Source organism: Diadema antillarum, unplaced genomic scaffold (genome assembly GCF_040938485.1).
Source record: "Diadema antillarum isolate AM-2024a unplaced genomic scaffold, OU_Dant_1.0 seq00000973_RagTag, whole genome shotgun sequence".
In the NCBI taxonomy this organism is placed as follows: domain Eukaryota; kingdom Metazoa; phylum Echinodermata; class Echinoidea; order Diadematoida; family Diadematidae; genus Diadema; species Diadema antillarum.
Window position 1 is genome coordinate 74,357 of NW_027271815.1, and position 24,992 is coordinate 99,348.

Below are 24,992 nucleotides of genomic sequence, written 5' to 3' on the forward strand. Positions count from 1 at the left end.
GGGTCATGTCTCCTAAAAAAGTTGTTTTGAACAGTAAATTATATGCGTGTATGTTATTAGAAACAAACTGTCATTGTTTGTATGAAAGCATAAATCTTGTTTACAACGGCAGCCTGTTTCGTAAAGAGTTAATATTGATCTTACACTCGATTTATAGAGTGTAACTCAGTGAATCGGGCGTAAGTCCTGTTTTCATAAAGACACTTATGCTTGATTTCAAGAAAAATCAAGCGTAACTTTCACTAGATTGAGTGTTACTTGCGATCGATCGCAAAGTTGTTTATGTAACGCAATTTGCAATAGATTGAAACTTAGGCTCAATCTTCATGAAACAGGCCCCTGATCTGACAATGTGGAAACATGTATGCAATGCTATGTTATTTTTTCCTCACCAGACATCAAATACCAGGAGAACATGTTCGCCTGGGAGGAGCCAGGCGTTGGGAAGTTTCTGACCTTCATGGCCGTAGAGGGCATAGTTTACTTTGCTCTGGTTTTCCTCCTTGAGCTCGGGTTGTTCAGGAACATCAAGTACCTGCTGCGAATGAAGAAACCTGTCAACACTGTAGAAGACGATGTGCCTACAACAGTAAGCAATAAAAGAAGTTTCAGACTTTTCTGCCCTCATCGACTTTAATTTTTGTGCTTTGTTTATTTCTACGGTGCAGTCTACATTTGTGTAATGTATGAATTTCAATATTTCTTTATTTGAATGCTTTGACAGATTTTAGAACATATAATCTAAAGAGAAATCAAACAGACAAGAGTCTCCTATTGCAGCACAGTAGAGCATGCGTATATAGCAGCTGCACTAGAAATGTACCTTATTTTCCATGCCATGTTTTTATACATAATTTGGACAATGAATGAATGAATGAATTAATACTTTTATTGTTATTATCATGCCTTCAACAACTTTGAAAAGAGTCATAGGTGTGGGTATTTATACCTGCGCAAGACGACATTATCCTATTTAAATGTTGACAATGAAGTAACTGACAATGTCAACTCTGTTTTTGTATCTTGGTTTCTGGCAAGTCATAGTGATGTACTCCATAAAGAGATCAGCTTGTCCCATTATGACTCACTATAATGCTATGAATTTTGTTTTGCAGGAAGATGAAGATGTGGCCGCTGAGAGGAAGCGCATCATGCACACGCCCAGAGAAGACCTCTTCAAGACTGATGTCTTGCTGATGGAGGATCTCCGCAAGGTGTACCCTGGCACCAGGAGGCGAGAACCGCTGGTGGCGGTCAAGGGCACGTCGCTGGGCGTGCCCCCGCGAGAGTGCTTCGGGCTGCTGGGGGTCAATGGCGCGGGCAAGACGACGACGTTCAAGATGCTGACGGGAGACGAGGACTTGACGGGAGGCGAGGCCTACGTGGAGGGATTCGGCATCAAAGAGAACCTCAGAAAGGTGAGTTAATATACAAATATACCAGGCCTGAGAGATTTTGGTTGAATCTATGTGCATGAGGTGACTTCAGTAGTACTATTTTCCGAGGGGGCGCAGCCCTGAAGAAAATAGTGCTACTGAAGTCACCGAAGGCACGTTGTGTAACCAGAACCTCGAACAATGGGGTGATCAGTTCTTGTGCTGAATTATGGCAATTCTGATATGTATGGCACATCACAACTGATCACCAGTCGCTCGTAAGACGTTCGTAACTTTACGAACAGCTTTATGAAACGCCCCCCTGGTATATTTGTTTATATCCCTCCCAATAGATTTTAAGAGTAACAGCCAAGTAAAGTGGGTGGTTGACTCATCTTAACCCTAACTAGGCCGGGGGGGGGGGGGGGGGGGGGGGCCGAGGCCCCCGAGGCCCCCCCCCTCGACTTTTCGCGCGATGTATCGTTATCGCGAGAAGCTATCGCCGCGATGTTTCATGACTTTTTTCATTCGAGTCTCCCGCATCTTTTGACACCAAATTTGTGATGCCCGGGTGCGCGGTTCCGAGGTTGCGCATAAATATGCACGTGCATGTCAGACCAAAAATTGCTCAAAAACGTGAATTTGTGTACAATTTCAATGCAAACTGTGTTTACAGGCAAATTTCATAAAAGCATGATTATTTTGGGGGTTTATTGATTAAAATCAATTCTCGCTATCGCCAATGATGTAAAAAGTACCCGGATGTGGCTTTTTCGTCAAGATTTAGTGCACTTGGTGGCAAGGGCACTTCTGGCGCGGGGCATAATTTGCACAACGCTAGCGAGCGCGTACGTGTACCTTACCTATAGCGCAGCGCCGACCACGGGTACTAGTACAGTAGGCCGCTGTACCACCCGAGCCAGCGAGTGGCCAGGCCTGTCATACTTGTACACTGTAGTCACCCGCCGGCGGCCGGGCGGCATACGCTGAAAATATTGCATTAGCATGCACCACTACTGCACGCACAATCGGGAACGAAGAGTGATCTCGAATTTCTGTCTCCGAAGCAACTTCTTCCAAGTAAGTACGTACAGTGTACGGTAGGCACTAGGCCTACTACCTAGTGCTACTACCACTACTAGTAAGTCGCGCGTGCACGTACTGCGCTGTGGAGTCACTCGCAAACTTCACCCACGCGGCCACGTCACGTCTCACATGGCAGTAAGGGTCCTATTTCTGCAGATTTTTATGCCTCCGCCACGAAGTGGTGCCGGAGGCATTATGTCCGTTACGTCGTACGGTCTGTACGTCCGTACGTCCGTACGTCCGTCCGCTTTCGTTTACGCGATAACTTGAGTAATATTGACTTGAATTCTACCAAACTTGGTCCAAGTATAAAGTATGATGGGGCAATTAGTTGATGAGATTTTGGGTGAAATCCACCGAAGGTCAAAGGTCAAAGGTCAAGGTCAAATCATGAAATTGTATCCGTTTACGCGATAACTCAAGACTGGATCGAGCAAATTTCACCAAACTTTGTCGGAGGATGATGTATGATAGGACAATTACTTGATTAGTTTTTTAGTGAAATCGGACTGAGGTCAAAGGTCAAAGATCAAGGTCAAATCCTGAAATTTATCTGTTTACGTGATAACTCAAAACTGGATGAAGCAGCTTTTACCAAACTTGGTCCAAGGATGATGTATGATGGGACAATTAGTTGAGTAGATTTTAGTGACATTGGCAAGAGGTCAAAGGTCAAAAGGTCAAGGTCAAATGCTGAAAATGTTGCTATTTCCCCAATATCTATGCAATGCCCTACGGTATTTTCTTGAAACTTGGTGTAGACATGTACTACTGCATAAAGATTCTCCAGAGAGTTTCATGTCAGAAGGTCAAAGGTCAAAAGGTCAAAGGTTAGGTGAAAATGTTGTAATATCACTTTTCTCACAAATGGTTCAATGTATCTTCATGGAACTTGGTACATACGCATGTACTGACTTGCAGAGATTATCTAGGGAATTTAGGGGTCATAGGTCAATAGTCATAGGGTCAAAGGTCAAGGTCAACTCTTCAATATTTTATTATTTCCCTCATACACTAGTATATGAAATGCTTGCATTTTATTATTAGTTTTCTTATTTAATATCTACATGCATTACCTAATGGAGATTCTCCAGGAAATTTCCAGCCAGAATGTCAAAGGTCAAAGGTTAAGGGTCAAAGGCCAGGTTTCAATGCCGCCCCCCCCCCAAAAAAAAAAAAAAAAAAAAAAAAAAATCTGTTTTGAATGAATGAATGAATGAATTACTTTATTGTCCATAAAGGAAATTCTCTTTTCACTGGTTTTTTTACATGTAGTCCACATAGTGAACAAGACAAAAAATTACAATTACATATTACAAATTGACAAATTCATCATAGTTCAAAGGTACATATTGCATAACATATAATTCTGCTTGCCCAATGTATACATAAGGATAGCATATGAAATAGACCAAGTATGGATAATATACAACTGTCTTGTAAATCAATTTTAACCAAAAATTCTGTATCATATAAGTCATAAAAAGAAAACTTTCAATAATTGCTCATATAATGTTTTAATTTAAAGAAAAAAAACAACAATATAATATGATCTTTAATTACAACATGTGAGTTTAAGTTACGAAAATATATATATACATGGTGAGATGTATGTGTGTGCAATAGCATTTGAGAGTAATATGAGATATAGTGTGAGTAAGGGTGGTATGTATTTTGTATGTGTGAGTGTGTGTATGGGTGCGCGTGTGTGTGTGTGTTAGTGTGAGTAAATTCTTCTTACACACAAATATTTCAAAATTACGTCATCAATGTAATGTTACATCAATGTTACATCTGATACACCAAAAAAACTCTAATTACACTCTTTCTTCATACATTTGTACCTTGGAAATTACTTAATGCATTAAACTTATAAAAGGGTCTGTCAGAATTCAATTCCCCAAATATGTGTACCTGCACTCTTCGACAATTATAGCAAACCCAGTTCAAGGAAAGTGAACATTCAAGTCATTTCTGACAAACCTGTCATATTTTTATTTTTTTACCAGTTATGTGAAACTGTCATGGATCACACATTGTGAAGACATTGTACTATACCCCTATTGGGAGAATCATGCATTATGGCGGAGGCATCAGTCGCCATAGCGACATTTCTAGTTTTCATTTATTGTCGTGCGAACAACACATGGCAGCTTCGCAGCAACAACCAATAGTCGTATTAACAGCAATTTCTTAAGAATGGAGAAATTTCAAACCATATTAAAGCTGTAATTCAAGTCGAGAAAACCGGAAGTACACGTAGAATACAGTCGGTTGTGTGTGTAAATAGCATTAGTCACGTATCATGCGCGTACGAACGGAAGTGACTTTGCTACCGGACTATCCCATAATGCACCGTAAATGACGCTTAAATCAACATCCGGGTACTTTTTACGTCATTGGCGATAGCGAGAATTAATAACGCACTTTCTTGTTCGGAACAATGTCACGGACAAATTTCATCGAAAAACAATGAAAAACATAAAGTCGAAAAAACAAAGAAATACATAAGAAATTCAAAAAACAATAAAATACTTAGGAAATTTATTCTGATTGTGCAATTTTTTTCTCTTACATTTGCTAAGGACACTAAAAAGAATATTTTCACATAAAATGTACCTGTTTTATTTTATTAGCTTTATTTAATGATTTATACCAAATTGTCTGATTTCATGCATAATTATGCATAAATTAGCATAATTTTGTGTAAGTGATAATTTTTGAAAAAATTAACTTCATGGTACTTTAGATTACATCATAGGCAATGCGTGTGCCAATTTTCGTCGCGATCGCGCGGTCAACGGCCGAGATCCAGAGAGGGGGGGGGGGGGGGGGGGGGGGCCTGGGAGGCACCCCCTCCCCCGGCTCTATCATCTACCTAAATAGCCCGGCCTAGTTAGGGTTAAATTATCTTTGTTTTTTCACACACAAAATTACAATGTGCAAGTGTATGCATAGACTATGCAATGCCCTTTATCTCGGGAAACTTAGATGCAGTGTGTTTGGTGGAAAACTGTACTGTGACGTGATGTCTCATGCACTAAAATACGCGCTTGTGACAAGAATGGTGCGCGCAAATATCACCATGGCAGCATGATATAGTTTTTTTACTATTTCCCTAGGGAAATAGTTGGACTAAGATTTTCATGGTATAATGTGTTAGCCACTTTCAGTGCCCTCGACCTATCAGAGGACAAGATATCAATTTGTGAGGGACATAATACAGAATAGTGTCAATCAGGAGACTGCAAGCTCAGATTTGTACCTGAAGATTGCTGCCATGCACTATTTGGTGAACTCAGTTCATTGCAATTGCCTTCCATTATTGACCTGAGAAAGAGAAACAGTCACTGTCAGACCTTTTGCTTTGACAATCAGGTATAAAGAGGTCTAACTGGTGCAAGTTCCTTGTGCATAAATTCGTATCTTGTTCAGTCCTGTACAGTGTTAAATAATTTGTAATATTTGATCATGATAGGGCTATATATGAGTTGCTACTTGCAATGTAATGACAGAAAATGGCTGACTGCACAAAGAGAAGTAGGCTTTAGGTTTGCAGAAATTAACAGACAGCATTGACCATTCAGTGTTATTAAGACCAGGGCAAGAGCTGTTTGGCAAAAGATTTGTACAATGTCTGTTGACTCTTGTGGATTTTTCTATTGTACATAAATATATTTTTGCATGTATTCATTTCCTAGGTCCAGCAGCGTGTGGGTTACTGCCCACAGTCAGATGCCCTCATTGACCAGATGACCTGTGAGGAGACGCTAGTCATGTTTGGCCGGCTGAGGGGGATGCCGGAGAGACAGATCCCGCCCCAGGTCCACAAGCTGCTGCACATCTTCAACCTGGAGCCCCATGCAAACAAGCAGGCCAAGAACCTCAGGTGAGACTAGCAAAAAGAAAAGGATTGAAAGAATGATGAGAGAGAGAGAGAGGAGCTTGTGGCCCATTTTTGTATTGGCTGCCTCTCTGCAGTCTTGTGAATTTCAAACGGGAACCTTTTTGCTGCAGTTTGGCTGGAATGGATGTAAAGTTATGACTCACATGAGAAACACTGAAATAGTAGATTTGTGATCAGCGTGTCTCATGTATTTGATAAAGGAAAGATTATGATTGTGAAACTGATATTTTCTCCTTAACTATGCCCACTGAGGTGCAATTTGCAAAGAAACACACAGTGAGGGTTATGAACAGTGAAGAAACACTTAGGTATTAGCCTTTTCAAAACTGTGAAATCTCTTGTGGAAAGCTAGGTAGAAAATATAGTCATCGTCGAGCACATGCTCTTCAGATGCAGTGAAAGTCCATGGAACCATGTGAGTTTCAAAAAGGGGTCTCCCGCCCTGTGAGACACTTTTGTCAAGGGGCATAAAATTCATTTGAAGTTATTTAGAAGTCATTTGTGAGAAGTGCATTTGTAAAGTAAAATGTTGACTTTTTCCCTTTGAATGTTGTTTACTACTGTGAATTAAAAATGCATTTTTGGAGAAAATGTTTTGATGGATTATTCAGTATTTACAGGCTAGATGATGCAAATTCTATTTGCGATTACGTAGTTAGTAGAAAGCCTATGTAAATCAAGCGCATACTGCAATAATTGGTGCCAAATTTATCTCGATGTGGTTTGTAGTGGGGGCAACAAGCGCAAGTTGAGTACAGCCATCGCCCTGATTGGCAATCCTCCCATTGTCTTCCTGGACGAGCCCTCTACCGGTATGGATCCTGTCACCCGGAGACTGTTGTGGGACGCCCTCTGTAGAGTGCGAGATGAAGGGAGGTGCATTATTCTCACATCACACAGGTGAGCTCTCACGTATAAGTAAGCCTGGATAACATGAGTTGAATGTGTAGTATGCTCCCAATATCCAGGCTATCAGTCAACACAAGGTATGTTTCTATCAAGCACAATTCATTTCTTGAGCCAGTCTATATTTTATTCTTGCATAGATGGATGAGCAGCTGTACTGTGACTTTATTTTGAATGTGTTTTTGAAATCATGAGCAAATTCATACAGTTTGTCATCAAGGAACCTCATGTATGGAGAGTCTAATGCTTACTTTTGACTTTTGCACAGGCAATTTTCTGACATATATTAGAGTTTTTATATCAGCAACCTTAGTCCTGCCAGGTATGTAATCTTGCATTGGCAAGAGCTATTTCAAGTACCCAGGTATTCAGCTGAGGGCATTTTTTTCGTTTTAGAGATATAAATTGAACTGAGTTGTCAGGTTGTAAGTACCTTGTTGCAAACCAACTTTGATCATGAACTATTATAACAGAAATAGCAGAAACAATCACAGAAGATAATATATATGCTGGAATTGTGCAATTCACAAGAAGAGGTAAGAGCTCTTCCACGTGGTCACTCTAGTCTACCTTTGGGAACTTGATCTGTAGAGTTGACTACCAGTAGGTAAATGACTTACCCCATTGTTCCCTCCCCCACCCCCATCACTCTGGCAGCATGGAGGAGTGTGAGGCCCTCTGCACCAGACTAGCCATCATGGTCAACGGCAGCATCAAGTGTCTGGGCTCCACCCAGCACCTCAAGAGCCGCTTCGGCCAAGGGTACACTCTACTGGCCAAGGTCCTACCGCCCCGGGACGGCAGTGTTCCCAACCTCCAGCCACTCAAGGAGTTCATCTTGCGGGAGTTCCCAGGTCAGTGTCTGATCAATTGCATGTTGTTCTTCTTCTTTTCTTTTAAAGGGATCGTATAGTTTTGGTTGAGACCTAATTTCAGGTTTCTAACATATTTTGGTGAGATAATGAGAAACCTCTTATGAAATATGAAAGAACATGTAATTCCATGAGGAATTGAACATTTATTTAATGAAAATTGGTTCTGAAATGACTGATATATCTAAACCAGAGTGATTCTAATAAGTGTGGGACCCACACTTTTTTACGATTGCTTTGTTTTACTTTGTTTTTGGATGTTTCAGTCATGCCAAACCCGATTTCCATCAAATAAACTTTGAATTCCTCTTAAAATGGTATGCTCTGTACTATTTCATTGTTTTCTTGGTATCTCGCAAAAAGTTAAAAGCCCAATTCTCATCTCCACCAATACTGTACCATCCCTTTAACCCGTTGAGGACTAGTCCCAAGAATACTTTGGCAGGTGTCTATGGGAAATGCATGTTGTAACAAAATCAGCCTGTCCTCAACAGGTTAATTTGTCTTTGTGATCGTGGCATCTTTGTATCATGTAAATGCAATTTAACGAAGGAGCGTGTTAATTATCATGGATAGTAACAAGCAGTGGTAGATTTTTAATTTCATTTAATTCGGACAATAGATTATTCAGTTTTGAAGTATAGTATATCAACCAGTTCTAGCTACTCAAGTTTTGTGTGTCTCCAGACACTATTTCATGGTAAAAACAGATAATTTGAACTCAGGAAATGGATCTATGGAACAGAGTTGCTCTTTGCATCTCACTCATATAGTTAATATTTACTCAAGAGTAAATGATTTATATTCATTTGCACATCTGTTGGAAGTTGTGATGTAGTCTTGTATTTATTTTGGGGACCATTACCCATCAAGCCCAGTAAGCTTTCATTAGTTCCCTATGATAGATACAATTGTATATTTAAATCCTGATTATGATACAGTGATGATTTTTACAATTGTATGTAAATATTGAATTACATGAAATGCAAATGAAAAACTAGTTTTCAAAGTGAGTTTTCTACATGTATATAAATGAAGAGGTGAATATGAATATCTGGTGGGTATTCATGAGCCTTCCCCCCAAAGGAAGTAAAGGCTACCCCATGTACTGAGGTGTGGTCAGTGCTGAAATGAATTGATTGACAAGTTTTTCTAATATGTGTACACTTTTGATTTTTCTGTTAACAAACAAAAACAGGGAGCAAGCTGAAAGATGAGCACCAGGGCATGGTCCACTACCACATCACCGACCCCGCCCTGACCTGGGCCCGAATCTTCGGGACCATGGAGAAGGCCAAGGCTACGTTCGGCATCGAGGACTACTCGGTCAGCCAGACCACTCTGGAGCAGGTCTTCGTCAACTTTGCTCGGCTGCAGAGAGAAGACGAGAACCTATGATGACCGTCTCATTCCCACACTTCTTGTGAGGATTTGTCAAAGAGTCTGCAGTCTGTGTGGAATCTCCTCATTTTCCTTGACGCGGACAAAGAAAACGTCTAGCGTGGAATGCTGCTATGTAACAATGCCAATGGCAGTCTTGTTTTTAATGTTTAGCAAAAGTCAAAGTAATTATAGGTGTTATAAAGTGCCAACTTGCAGAGCGAAGTGGAGTCGCTGCAAAGTCCTGAACATTGTAATGGATAATGATGCAAAAGGGAGAGGTCTTGCGGTGCTCTAAGGCACTTCACACATAGTACATTAGCCTTGTGCTATGATTAGTATGTAAGCATTTGTGATATGCTCTCGGTAAGTGTGTGGATGCACAATCTGAGGTTCTTTTTATGCTTTTCCATTTTATACCGTGTATATATGTATGTGAAATATGTTGAAGACTGTGATGTGAAAGTTCTATGATTTTTTTTTTCTCTCAACAGGCACATTGTGTGCGCTGGTAGCACCATTTGACAAACTACACTGTGGTAAAGCAATGGCTACCTGGATGAATGAAACTGAAATAGAAAGGGATGACCACTACATAGTGTTGATGCTGGACATTATTGAGGCTTGGAGAGGGGGAGGAGAGAGGACATTAGTGATATAATAAAGGCTGTGGAGGCAGGAGATTGTGTGTGTGAGTCACAGGCAAGTGACCTACGACAGTACTTTGGGAAATTGCTGTATATGCTGTATATTTCGCGAATATAAAAACTTTGTGCATTGGGATTTGTGAGACAATTTCGTGAGCGGTTGAATTTGCGACCTAGACCTTCACTGTTGGAATGAGAAAGTAGTACATAGAAACGGCACAGGTTTTTCCTTCTTAACCCGTTCTGTACGGGAACCTGGTGGCCTGCGCATTAAATCTATGGCCATTTGAGAATTCAGTATGGAACAGGTTAATTCTACACGAGCTAAAAGCAAATAATGATTGTGGTATCTTGTCATAGTAGAAATAAAAGCATGAATAAGCATCTCATCTGCAGTTTTGGACAAACACTTTCCTATAAAACTTAAATTGATAAACGTAATTGATATCTGTTATTCAGATATTGACATTCTGCTGAACATGTGTGAGTAAGTGAACCAACTTATATCAATATGAATATATGAATCATATATTTCCCCTTGGGCAGTATGTTTAGAGATTCATGTCGTGGTTTTAACTAACCTTCATTCAGTCAAAACTCGTGGTAAACTTGTTTGTAATATATTTTCATGTTCATCCTGAAGTAGGGTTGCCATTAGCCACCTTCAATGTGACATACAACACATTTTTGCAAATTTTTTTTAAATTTTGCGAATATTGGTTGACGCGCGAAATTCATGGAAATAGAAACACAGCGATATATGCGGCATATACAGTATTTCACATCAGATTTTACCTGCTAGTGAAGCAGATTTATGAGGAGAGCTTGTACAAACAGTGTCTGATCTGTCAACTATTCTTGGCTGTAGTAGAAGTGGCAAACCGTACAAAAGGAACGTTTTCTTTGAGACGCGATTGCGTTGTGCTCACCAGAGACAGGAGTGAAGACACGCCGGGGAAGGATGTGAGTGTAGAAGAGATGACTCTAAAATTCAGATTAGTAATGCCTGTTGCGTAGAAAGTGGCTTTTGCGACTCGAGAGGGTGTATGTTAGAGCTCCAATCGATCACCTGTGTGATTACACTGTTTGCATCGCATTGTTGGATACCATATGCATGCAGTCCGTTAACCACAAATCAAGAACTGCACCAGTATCCTCAACGCGTTTTATGGCATACCATTATTGTAACCTGCAAAATGCACATGATGTTCTTGAATACATACATTGGTGTTTCAACTGAACAGTGGAGGATTGTAATAGGTGTTTATTTTGAGTACAATGTGCTTAATAGTTAATTAGTTATCTTACATATACGGCTTATGGTGTGCAGTCCAGTGTTGTATGCAAAGTGGGCAAAGATCGGCAAAAATGGTGAGCAACCATTAACCATTTTCCAACCATTAACCAAGGAAGTGCTGTGTAGTCCACAAAGTGACCGTGAAATGGAAAAAAAATAGTCCTTGTACTCTCTTTTAAGACGACATTCAGATGATGTTTATGCACACTGCGAAAGAGGTGGAAAAAATAAGGAGATACATATTGTATAACACGAGAATGATGACAATAATGTAGATGAATTGATTTAAATGCATGAAATCATCATGGTTTTTGTTGCTAGATTTAGGAATTTGACATTTGATGTAATTACATAATTTTCTAGCATCTAATGCCATAGTCCTATTAACTTTGGGGAGGTGTGGACCAGTTAGGAATCAGGGCTGCTACATGTTGTGTTGTGACTGCTACATATAATGACAATCATGACAATTTTTGTCTTTCTTTTGTATGGAGCTTGTTCAGGTTTATACCTGTATTAGTGCTTTCAGTAGTCTGCCAAAGTTCAATTGTTGTTTGCTGTCTGTAGTCAGTTTTGTCAATCATGAATTTTTTGTTTGTTTGTTTGTTTTTTAGCACACTGTATTTCTTCCCGTTACTATGCCATGTGTCTATCATAATTTAGGGTATGTGACATCTGTATATTACGACTTTGAATGAACACTCTTAGAGATAATGATGAACTTATCACAGTGATATAGTAATACTGGACTTGACATGATGTCATGAAATAGGAAGGGGTTTTATTCGTACAGGGAGAGATTCATCTTTATATTCTGTTTGATAGAGATAACAATTAAATTATTGCATAGTTTGATTATTCCATATGTTCTGTGGCTTTGATCATTGATGGAAACATGTTCTGTCGACAAATATGATTTGAAAAAAAGGAATTTCTTATAAAATGCTGTCATTTAACAAATAACAAATTTATATCTGAAGCATTTTGTTATTTCTTCAGAAGTAACATGAATTCTGCACATTTCACCTGTCATTAACAAGTGATGGAGAGAAGCACTGTACTTTCTCACTTGTGCAATGTGCATATTTTATTTTTATTCATTCATTAGTTTTGGTCTGTATTCATAGTCAGGAATAGCAGTCTATAAAAGCACGAGTTTGAGAAATAGCAGCATCAAGGGCATAGAATTAAAATGTCAAGCTTACAATGGGCCATGGACACAATGCTTTGACTAGAATCAGATATATCCAGGGCATCTTAGTCTGGTTTTTGTTTGTTTGTTTGTTTGTTGTCTTTTTTTTTTGGGGGGGGGGGGATATCTTTTGTGTGCAAGTATCACTTTATACACCATGCTATGAAAAAAAAGGAAGAAAAAAAGTAAGGGCAAGCATTCCCTGATAAAACTTGTTGAGGTGTATGATCTGAGATCAACAATTTTCATCTATACTGTAAAAGGAAAAAAGATTACTCCCCTGAAGCTGCTTCTGAGACTGATTTTGTCATTTCAACCGGCCAAAGCTGGAAATATCGAATCTTCCATTCTCCAGTACTACCGTTGACACAGGAAACACTTCCTTGGGCAGTTTGGACCACTCACAAACCTCCCCACATCTATTTCTCTCACACTCTCATCTTAACTGGCAATAAAGACCGGCACAGCCTCTTCAAAATGTGTTTATTCTCAATCATGTTTGCTGGCAGACTCCAATTTAAGATGTATTCAACAAACCTGTGAAGAGAAAATTACTTTCCTCTTGGTGGTCTGCATGGAAAAATCAATATTTCCCATGTTATTACTTATACTTGTGCCATATAAGAATTGTCTACTGTTAATGTTATCATTGCAAGATCACAATCAGCTCAACTCTTTTACAATTGCAGAATATTTTTGAAATTGCTCTATAGTATAAGATGACTTTATAGAAAAACACCATTCCATAGAATAACATTTTATATGTACAAATATAGAAACTGTAATATACAGATATAAAGGATATAGTTATCAATGATATGGACAGTAATTATCAATGCCTCTGTGGTATGCAGCTGGTCTATGTTCTCATGATATGTATGTTCTCTGAATAACTGAACTTTTTAAAGACTGTGTGATTATCTAGAGAGAAACTAATCATTACATTCATAGCATTTATCTTACCTCTTTGAAGCATAGATTAATGTTTATTATTTTGTTTTTAATGTCTTGAAGAATGTGGGTACTAGGCAGATAGATAGATAGAGAGAGTTAGAGGGAGAGGGAGGGAGAGAGAGAGAGAGAGAGAGAGGGAGAGAAAGATGGTATTTATATCAAGTTCCAATTGATAGGAACTAAGATATTTTTTTTCATTACAGATTTTACTAATGTCTCATTGTTTTTTCGTTAACAAAATCATATGGAAATAAAGGAATTCTATGCCCCCTCTGTCTGGTATTTTATGTTAATCCAACTATGGAAAATGCATCAATATAGAATGCATTTTAAGAAATTTGCTTCTCATAAACATCAGATAAAACAAATTTTCGTGGCTAAATAATATTACTGTGACAGGAAATTTGATTTGAATTTGTAATACATTGTAATTTGAGAGCGAGATGTGGAGTTTCATTTTGCTGTTGCTAAAAGAAGTAATAACAAAGAACTTACCTCGCGCAGTGAAATGGCCACATTGGGCCATGTGTTCTGGTGCAATCATGAAAAGGCAATCAAAATACTTGTATTTCAACAAAGTGATCCTCCTTGAATTCTTTAAACTTGGTACAGATAAACTTGCTCATTATCGCTGGCAACTCTACGGGCTAAAATGTCAGTGGAATTGAAAATCTCTTGTTTCTAAGAGGGTTGAAATGTGAGAGAAATATTAGAAGAGATGAGCATTCCACTTTATGTAGGTTAAGGGGTATATAATGGTTTACTTTTTTTTTGGGGGGGGGGACATGTTTATGCATCATTGTGACTACTAAAATGTAAATAAGTATTTATGATGAAACGTTCAAGTAGCATGGGCATCTGAGTGCATCTTCACATTTATTTGTAACTAAAGCAAAGGTGAAATTTATATTTTTCCTTCATGATGGAATGGGTAATAAGCAAGACATACACATGTACCGTTTTCAGAGGAATTGATTTAATTTTAACATTCTTTTTTTTTTCTTCTTGTTCATATGGTTTCCTTGACTTCAAGAGGATTTTTTATTTTGATGTGTAATGTTTCTAATGTCCCTTTATTTTTAAAGTGAAGAACCCTGTACTAAGTGTAGAACATAGGTCTTGTGTGTGTGCGTATTTCTATTTTAATACTCATCTCATGCACATAATACATTGTATGCCCAACACACATATAGGACAGAGAACTATGTATAGACTATTTTTATCAATTTTTGGATGTTGTAAATATTTGAGGAATAAGCATTCTCTAATATATGCAAGTACTTTGCTTTGGTGTAATACCAGTGGTGATTTTGGTTTCTTGCTTTAGTAGTGAATGTCACTCAATTTATGACTTGAAAATACATGATAAATTTGTAACGTCTGAAGGTCTCGTTGATTTATGTTGCACAGTGAATTAAATGTTTAACTATTTTTAAAAATAAACAAAGTTGATATTCCTGTATATTTTGAATGTTCGCTGCTTCAATTGATTAAAAGAAGGCAAAACAATTTACTGAGAACATGTCCAAGTCTTTTCTCATGCAGTGGTGCATTCCCCAGTTAAAAGTGGAACATGCTGTGAAGATAGCATGTACATACATACATGCCCCATTATTGGATGGTGTATGCTATGGTATACGGATATTGGTGTTCTTATGTGTCAATTTTCATGTTATTTGTATGAAAGTTGGCATACACATGTGGTTTACTGCGGGTTACCACCCCTGCATGCCTTTCTCCATTAGATAAGTACAGTGTACGAATAATTGCATATGCATTCCATTCCACATTAAATTTGATTTTAATAAATTGAGTAATATCAGACTAACAGAATAGTTGATGGTGCATTTGAGAAAAAAAAATCATCCAAGGAAGTTATTGAATTCAAAGTTTTTACCATCCAATTTGCCTGATTTTACTTTATTGAAACTAACTTGAACAGGGTGTGGAATAGCAGTTTAATACAGTTGACTCCCATTATAACGAAGTCCTCGGGACCGGCAGTTTTCTTTCGGTATATCGAAATTTCATTATAACCGAACAAATAAACAATAAAAATGCATTAACTGGATTATGTTACGGTCCAAATTTTTACTTCGTTATAACCGTGTTCGTTATAACGGGAGTGCACTGTAATCAGAGTCACATAAAATGTACAAATATTTGGCACCACACACATTATATACACACACACACACACTAGGACACACCAACAGAAGTAATACATTTACTCTGCAACACAGTATACAAACTGCTCATTCAAAACACGAATATAATTGAGGTACAATTTTATTATCACTGGTATACTCGTGGAAAGAAGTGCATTTCTGGTCCGCTCTATACGGCCTATGCTGTCTTTGATTTTTTTTAAGGTCAACTAGTTTTGGGGGTTGTTAATCCATTGGGTCTAAGATTAGAATTAAATTGTGATTTCATTATTTTGCTCTGATTAAAAAAAAAAGAATATTGGTATTCAAACATATTGACGAGGGAAACCTATGTAAACAGGCTTTGAAAATATGGTTGCCTCATTTTGTTGATTATCAAATAACTGATATTCCCCATCTTGTTTCTTGTCACTGGCCTTGGAATAGGAATGTCTGTGGACGTTGTCAGTTCCAAGTCAAATAGCATCAAACTGAAAATGGAAACTAGTTCGTTTGGACGAACATGATCAAATTTGTCACTAGGGTCACTCTTGATCTTCACTAGTTTCTTCTAATATCCTGTTGATACCATTAGTTTCTGCACATAAAAAGAGGTAACAACTTGCAGATTGGAGACCCCTTGAATCTATCATTAACAATATAGTGGACAACAATGTCAAGCACATGCAGCTTTGTGATTTATGCTGTTATGAGCAGAGTTCCAGAATAACCCATCCATTCTAAATGAAGCTTTGTTAAGGGGTTTCCGCAAGTTTTTTTTCATTTCCTTTTTCTAAACTTGTATGAAGTAGAATCACATCAAACTTATTTGCATTTCAAGATGATAAAGTACCGGTAGGCAGGCCTTCTCTAAAATGGGACAACTATCTACCTACACTTTAGTTCTACATTCACAGTGGCAGTACCAATGAACATTGCGTGACACATTTGCTGTCTGGGGGAGAGCGCTCTTTTTTTTCTCACATTAATTTGCAGTTTAACACTGGGTTTGAAGATAATTATACTTGTCTAGATATATTTTCCCTTGTCCATGATTTTCTTTGGATGTCATTCCATAGCAATTTCTTTTTCCCCCTACTTTTCATTTCACTGCAATTTCATAAAGTTGAACAATAAATCTGAAATTCAGCAAATTCAACCCCCCCCCCCCCCCCCCTTATTGATATGGGAAAATTAAAGTGTGCAGTTTTCACAAGCCATAAAAGTAAAAATAATTCTTTTAATCAGTCTGCAATGTGCAGTTTTCACAAGCTATAATAGGCACAAGAATTCTTAATTGGTCTGCATGATGCCACAAGTGTACAAGTTTATGAGTATTTTAATCAATTGCAGTTCTGTATGAGATGTACATGATTACATTTAGTATGACCAGTGGCATACATTATATGATATTAAGATTTATTTGAAGTCTACTGATCATACATGGATAGAAAAACTGTGATTTCCATTCTATTCGGAAGAATCAATACCTGCACATTTCATCTATTATCAATATTTATGGGTTGCACACCCACTGAATTTCTTGGAAACAGAAAAACAAAATAGAATAACCACCAACAAAGTATATAAAATTCAGAGCATCTGGTGGCTTATCAAACAAAAAATAACTATCGTTATCCTGAGTTAGTCATCTAAACACTACACAAGATATAAGTTCCCCAAAAAACAAATCGCTGTAAATTCTGAATGAGGAAACTTTGAGGAAATCTGAATACAGGGGCACGTACATGTAGCTGTATTTCTCGCCTACCTTTCATGTGAAATTCAGTGGATATCACCAGGCCACACTCCAGTGAGCATGCCCTGAAGGCAAAATGGCCACTTTTGAAGTTCACAAGCCCAATTTAATTTTGATTCAATGATATCGGAACAAATTTCAAATTTCCAGCATAAGAAGGCATGCAGCGTACAGTTCATGTGCTTCCAATCGTACCACATGACTTGTGCACAAAATTTCACAGTGGAGTGACCATGGGATGAAAGTTGCTCAAAATGACAATCTTAACATGCTTCTCATGGCAAATTTTATCTTAAGAGATATAATTCATGTTTTGGAAAGCTAATCAAGACTTTTGCACACAATGTGTGCTAATTCACGGTTGAATGAGCACATTATAAAACATTGAACTAGAAATGTCGCTCTGGCGACTGGTATGCCTCCGCCATATCACATGGTTCTCCTGAGTCCATGACATTTGCTCCTGCGACAATTACTCCTATGAAAATCTGCACGTTAAGCCAAACATATAAATTCTACCCACAAACATAACTCTAACCCTAATCCTAATCTTCACATCAAACTAAACTTAAACCCCCATCAAAACGCTAAGCCTAAGTCCTTGGAGAAAATAGGAGCAGAGCAAATGTCGAAGGAGCAAATAGTCATGTAACCAATAGGTCTAGAGAAAATCTTGACAATGTGGGACAATAGTTAAAGACAATTGGCAAAAACTTGAAATGACATACTTGCCACAAATGTGTCGAGTGTGTACTTTCTTTCAACTAGGTTTCATTTGGATGGATGAATAAATTGTTTAAGAAATCACGTATTTGGGAATTTGAGCAATTTTACTTGACTATTGATCCTTGCCCTTCGACACCATGGCCTGCAATTCTTCAAATAATCACTTACTGGTAACATCCATTTTCATGACAATACTTTGAGCTATTTTCAAAACATGCAAAAAAATTGTACCATTTGAACATTTTCACTTGACCTCAGACCTCATGACCAAAATCTTTCCCTACAGAATCATTGTGTAGTAATGTATGTACATACGTAGTCTAAGTTCATGTATTGAGTATTCTCAAGGGTATGGAGAAAAGTGTAATTTCAGCATTGAATAGAAAAAAAAAACATTTTAACCTGACCTTAGACCCCATTTAAGCTAAAATTCCGAAGAGAATCACTGTTAGGAAGTACAGTTGTATATGCATAATTAATGTATTAAGTTTCATGAAGATATCTGGAACCATTTCCGAGATATGGAGAAAGAAAAATGATATCTTATCATTTTCACTTGACCTCTGACCTTTGACCCCATGGCTCAAAACTTTCCCTTAAGAATCTTTATTTGGTAACATAAAGTTTCAAGAGAATGCCTTCAAGCATTGCATAGATATGGGAGGGATTGTGAAATTTTAAGGATTTGACCTTGACCGTTGACCATAAACATGTGTACCCCAAAGCTGATCTAGGCACAACTTCGTCCAGTCATACATACATTTATGCCAAATTTCATTCTGATACCTCATACAATTTTAAAGTTACACTGTCTACAAAATATTTAACAGATGGACGGATAGACAGACAACCCAAAAACATATGATGCCTACGGTGACACTTTGTGACGGAGGCATAAAAATTATCATAATGAAATTATGCAGAAAAATTTCATTTCTATTAAACATCAGTGTCCTCTGTTTTTAAAAATGCAATTTACGCTCTAACTGTCAGGAGGCAGATGTTTGATACAAGTATATAGTCTACTCTTTTGTGAGTTATCAGAGAATACATGTCAGGATCCTGTACAATATGACTGAAAACACTCATGACATAAACATGACTAGGTTTATTCTGTATAGGCAAATGTCTAAACTTTTGCACACATTAAATAAAAGTCTAGAACATAGGATACTATTGGTTGACTATTCTGTGATAATTAAGGCAATATAATGCAGATCAAGTAATATCTGAATTCACATATTACATATTAACACATCTTCATAAACAAAAGCACTGATATAAACCTTATAAATTAAATTTATTCAAACTTTCATCAATAATAATGTCTCATATGAACAATGGCTTGCAATAATTCCTACAATAATTCAAGAAAACTCATTTTCATTCTGTCAAATTTCATAATTTTGGGTAGTGAACGAATAGAGAAAATTTTATGAGGTATACTAGGAAAAAAAAAAAATCAGACTCCAGCAAGGAAAACTGATCACGAATGTGAATAATCACTATGCAGGCACTACTTGAAATTTCTTGTATTTTCAAGTTAAATAAAATTTCTATTTGATTTTATTTTCTGTAGTCATTGTGTCATGAAAGGGCTGATGTTACATCAAACATCTGCATCCTAACTGTAATAACATACTCATTCTCAATAACAGTGGAAATTGGTGTTGAATTTAGCACTTATTGCATTGATGACCTATGTTCATGCTACCATAAGTTACTGGATGCATGAATTCAGGTCACCAAGAAGCAGGAATTTAACAGCAAAAAAACTTAATCTAATGCACTTTCAAACCCCTAAAAAAAAAAACACCTCACCGTACATGCACATTGGCCTTAAACACAATGAAAAACATATCATTAAGTTGATTTTAGTGCAAAAACTCAAAGCAGTGCTTGATGCATAATTTCAGTATGGTACACAGTCAACCTTGCTTATCAAACCCTAAAATGCCTGAAGGGGGGTTGAATCAACTCCCCCCCCCCCCCCCCACATTGTCCACGACCATTCCGCCATGTGAATTTTTTTAACCGCGCCGCTCACTGACTTTTCACTTACAAGTCTCGCACATCTTATGACACCATTTTCACAAAAATTGGGCATACCGATATGACACTTTATCACCTTTTGAACATACTTGTCAGACCGAAAATGGCTCAGAATCGTGATTTTTGTGTACAAAGTCTATGCAAATATTAGTTTTTTCACTTTATTCAAAGATATCACTTTTCACTTTCATTAACTGAAATCAATTAATTTTACCATAATAATACTTGAAATAGGTTGTCATAACTTTTGCGAACAAAATGGCAAATACAAAGGGTCGAAAAAGAGAAAAACATAAGAATTTCATAAAACAATACAATACATAAGAAATTAATTTTGATACCAGATTTTTTTTTTTCAAGTACATTGTTTAGGAATGCTACAAAAAATATCATCACCAAAAATCACAATTCTAGATGCTTTATTTTCTGATTTAGAGCAGAATGTATGATTTCATGCATAAATTACAATATTCGATTAATAGAAAATATAAACAATGAAAATTTTAATTTCTCTTTTATTTTTAAGTTTGGTAGGTTACACCACAGGTAATCAAAAAGGGGTGAGGGTATTCAACCCTCCCCCGGCCACAGAACAGCCAAAAAAAGCCCAGTCCGGTTAGGATTAAGTCACCCTCGAAGAAGTCAAATAATCGTCTAAGTCAAAGTTCTTTTCAAGTCCTCTTCCCTTTATATTCCATTGAGTCTATTCGCCCAGAAGTCAAATTTTCTTAAAGTCGAAGCTATTTCTTCAGTCCAAATAGCTTTGACTTAATAGTCAAGGCTGACTGTATATGTACTTTTGTTTTATAATATACTTATTCCACTGTAAATTAACCCATATTGTGTGCAAAAGTCATAACTGTTAGTTTTCCAAGACATAAATTCCATCTCTTAGGATAAATTAACCATGGGAAACATGTCAAAAGTGCCATTTTGGCAATATTCATCCCATGGTCTCTCAACCATGAAATTCTGTGCACAGGTCACATGGTACGAAAGGAAGTACATAAACTGTATGTTGCCTACCTTCTCATGCTGGAAATGTAAAATCTTGTTCCGATATCACTGAATCCAAGGTTTGAAATTTGGCTTGTGGACATCAAAAAACTGACCATTTTGCCTTCAGGGTGTGCTCACTAAAGCGTGGCCCAGTGATATCCATTGAATTAAACAGGAAAGGCAGCTGAGAAATACAGCTAAATGCCCCTGTAGTCAGATATCCTCAACGGTTCCTGATTCAGAAATTTGAAGAGATTTGTTTTAGGGGGAACTTACCTTTGCTTAATGTTTTGATTGTACCTGTGTTCCTTTAAAGCCCAGGTATAAAGGATGCTACAGTCAAACCTGTCTATAGCATCAAAAACAAAAAAGTGGCCGTTACCGTATTTGCCGGTGATAAGGCAGCAGCGCTGGATAAGCCGCATCTCAACTTTGGTGATGAAAAACAGAAGAAAAAAAATCAAAGGGATTTTGTTCTGATTAAAATTTCCTTACTACTCCACATTATATTTCTGAGAAAGTTTGTTATTTCTCCATCTTTCCAAGGCTTTTCTAACAATAATTATGCTTGTTTTATATTACCGGTACATTTGTCCGGTTGATACAAACTTTGTGTCAGGATTTTGAGTAATATTTCTGTAAAGTAGGACGCTAATTTGAAGAATGGCTGAGTGTGTGCACACCCGAACACACTATTCGATATCCTAGTACCAGTGTGTCTTTACTCACACACACTGTACTATTCAATAGGCCATTATCAGAGAGATGTGTGATGTGCTAGCGTGTGATGTGTGCAGGATTACAATCACCACACTGACTATATGCACACCAACATGCAATCGCACTGTGCTTTCTTTCTTTCTTTCTTTTTTTAAAAACATTTTTGTTGAATTAACACAAGCAACAGTGCTACGAAGGTAATGAAAAAAAAAAACACCTTGACTGCAGAACATAGCATTGTCTGTAAGATTGATTAATTCAGTGGTTGATACACAATATTGCGTTTCTCATTGGCACATTGCATAGTCCCATACATGATTATGTGTGTTGGAACAGGCAAGTGGTTCTCTGAGTTGAAAAGACAATAATTGCTTGTGTCGGCATATATGCCTCACCCCAACTTTACTGCTTTCGTTTTGTAAAAAAAATAGTGGCCTTATCACCGGCAAATACGGCATTCATAAACAAGTGATGACTGCTTTAAGGAGGTTCTTTAACAGGCTTTTCCTCTTGGAGGGAATTGTTTTTAGCGGTAGTACGTGGCAGGTGGTTGCTGTGACAGGTTTTACTGTATTACGAAATGGCACTTCAACTTAAATGGAGTTATGAACGATATTCTTAATTTTCCACTGGTGCTGTCAACAGCTCAATGAGGCACTTTGATGTCCTTGGCATTGCATTAAGGAATGTAGCATTCATCCTGCCTACCGCCCCAAGACACATCTATGAAAGTTCCAGCATGAAATTGCCTATTTCTAACATTTTCAGAGTAAAATGTACAAATTAGCGAAAGGTGAATAAGTGAATGAGATTTAAAGCGTGCCACCCCAATTGAGAGGGTGCTCCAGCAGAGCTAAAGTTTCATACCATTTGACTGATTATGGTCCAGATTCTTTAACATTTCCAAGGCCAGTGACAAGATAAACTACTAGTACACTAAGGTTTGACTTCAAGCTCTGAATCGTGACATTGCTATTCCCTAGTTGCTATTTTTTCTCAAGATGGGGTTGCCCATGTCATCACATCGGAAATGAAGGGAGTTGCCTATTCATGGTCTTGAAAATACATACGATAGGAAAAGATTAATCATGTTGCTTCTTTTCCCCCAACAGAGTGTAACGGTAGACAGCATAGACCCTGCATCCACACAATTTCTGATATCTTAAGTCTGAGAGTCTGGTATGCACCTCCAGGCCTCCTGCTCTGCAGAAATTTGAAGGAATTATGAGTGTGTTGGTTTGAAGAGGGTCAAACAGCTCATCTGGAATGGCCCAACGATAGTGGCTGGTAGAATGGATGGCCTAACTGTCCAGATGAGCAAGGTCCAAAGGATTGAAGGATGCCAAAGGGGAAACAGTTGGCCCCAGGGTGGAGGACAAGAGGCTGATCTGAAGTTTCTCCTGCCGTTACGACATACAGTATGGGCACCGCAAGTCTCAAACACTAGTATCTGCGTGAAAATTCATCTCAGGTCCTTGGAGGCCGGAGCAGATATGTCGCTTCAAGGACATAGTAAGGGGTGGGGCGGAATCTAATATTCACCTACTGTTCTCATGTCGCTTCCTTTCCCCCAACAGAGTGTAACGTTAGACAGCATAGACCCTGCTTCCACATGATTTCTGATATCTTAAGTCTGAGAGTCTGATATGCATCCCCAGGCCTCCTGCTCTGCAGAAATTTGAAGGAATCATAAGTGTGTTGGCTTGAAGGGGGTCAAGCAGCTCATCTGGAATGCCCCAACGATAACGGCTGGTAGAATGGATGGCCAACGTGTCCAGATGAGCAAGGTCCAAAGGGATGATGGAGGCCAAAGGGGAAACAGTCAGCCCTGGGGTGGAGGACAAGAGGCCGATTTGAAGTTTCTCCTGCTATTACGATGTACAAGATGGGGCACTGCAAGTCTCAAACTAGTATCTGTGTGAAAATTCATCTCAGGTCCTTGGAGGCTGGAGAAGATACGTTGCTTCAAGAACAGGGTAAGAAGTGGGGCGGAATCGAATATTCACTTACTGCTCTCATGTTGCTCCCTTTCCCCCAACAGAGTGTAAGGCTAGACGGCATAGACCATGCGTTCAGATGATTTCTGATATCTTAAGTCTGTGAGTCTGATATGCACCTCCAGGCCTCCTGCTCTGCAGTAACTCGAAGGAATTATGAGTGTGTTGGTTTGATGGGGGTCAAACAGCTCATCTGGAATGGCCCAATGATAGTGGCTGGTAGAATGGATGGCCAAACTGTCCAGATGAGCAAGGTCCAAAAGGGCAGTGGAGGCCAAAGGGGAAACAGTGGAGGCCCAGGGGTGGAGGACAAGAGGCTGATCTAAAGTTTCTCCTGCTATTACGACATACAGCATAGGGAACTGCAGGTCTCAAATAGTATCTGCGTGAAAATTCATTTCAGATCCTTGGAGGCCTGAGAAGATATGTTGCTTGAAGATTGGGCTGAGGTGTGGGGCGGAATCTAATATTTATCTACTCTGTCATGTTGCTTCCTTTCCCCCAACAGAGTGTAACGGTAGACAGCATAGACCCTGCTTCCACATGATTTCTGATATCTTAAGTCTGAGAGTCTGGTATGCATCTCCAGGCATCCTGTTCTGTAGAAATTTGAAGGAATTATGAGTGTGTTGGTTTGAAGAGGGTCAAACAGCTCATCTGGAATGGCCCAAAGATAACGGCTGGTAGAATGGATGGCCAACCTGTCCAGATGAGCAAGGTCCAAAGGGATGATGGAGGCCAAAGGGGAAACAGTCAGCCCTGGGGTGGAGGACAAGAGACTGATCTGAAGTTTCTCCTGCTATTACGACGTACAGTATGGGGCACTGCAAGTCTCAAACTAGTATCTGCATGAAAATTCATCTCAGGTCCTTGGAGGCCGGAGAAGATACGTCGCTTCATGAACTGGGTAAGGGGTGGGGCAGAATCTAATATCCTCCTACTCTCTCACTGGATGCTTGATGAGGGAGTTGCAAG

General features: G+C 38.4%; 1 protein-coding gene across 1 annotated transcript in view; it reads left to right on the top strand.

Moving 5' to 3' along the window:
• The window catches only part of LOC139742013 (phospholipid-transporting ATPase ABCA3-like), a 32,688-nt gene extending 22,775 nt beyond the window's left edge, over window positions 1-9,913 (top strand). The window contains exons 16-21 of the mRNA XM_071652574.1: window positions 396-589; window positions 1,116-1,418; window positions 6,164-6,351; window positions 7,099-7,269; window positions 7,933-8,129; window positions 9,346-9,913. Of these exons, the coding sequence (XP_071508675.1) occupies window positions 396-589; window positions 1,116-1,418; window positions 6,164-6,351; window positions 7,099-7,269; window positions 7,933-8,129; window positions 9,346-9,545 (1,253 nt within the window). The 3' untranslated portion in view covers window positions 9,546-9,913. The remainder of the gene's footprint in view (window positions 1-395; window positions 590-1,115; window positions 1,419-6,163; window positions 6,352-7,098; window positions 7,270-7,932; window positions 8,130-9,345) is intronic.
• The last annotated feature ends 15,079 nt before the right edge of the window (window positions 9,914-24,992 follow it).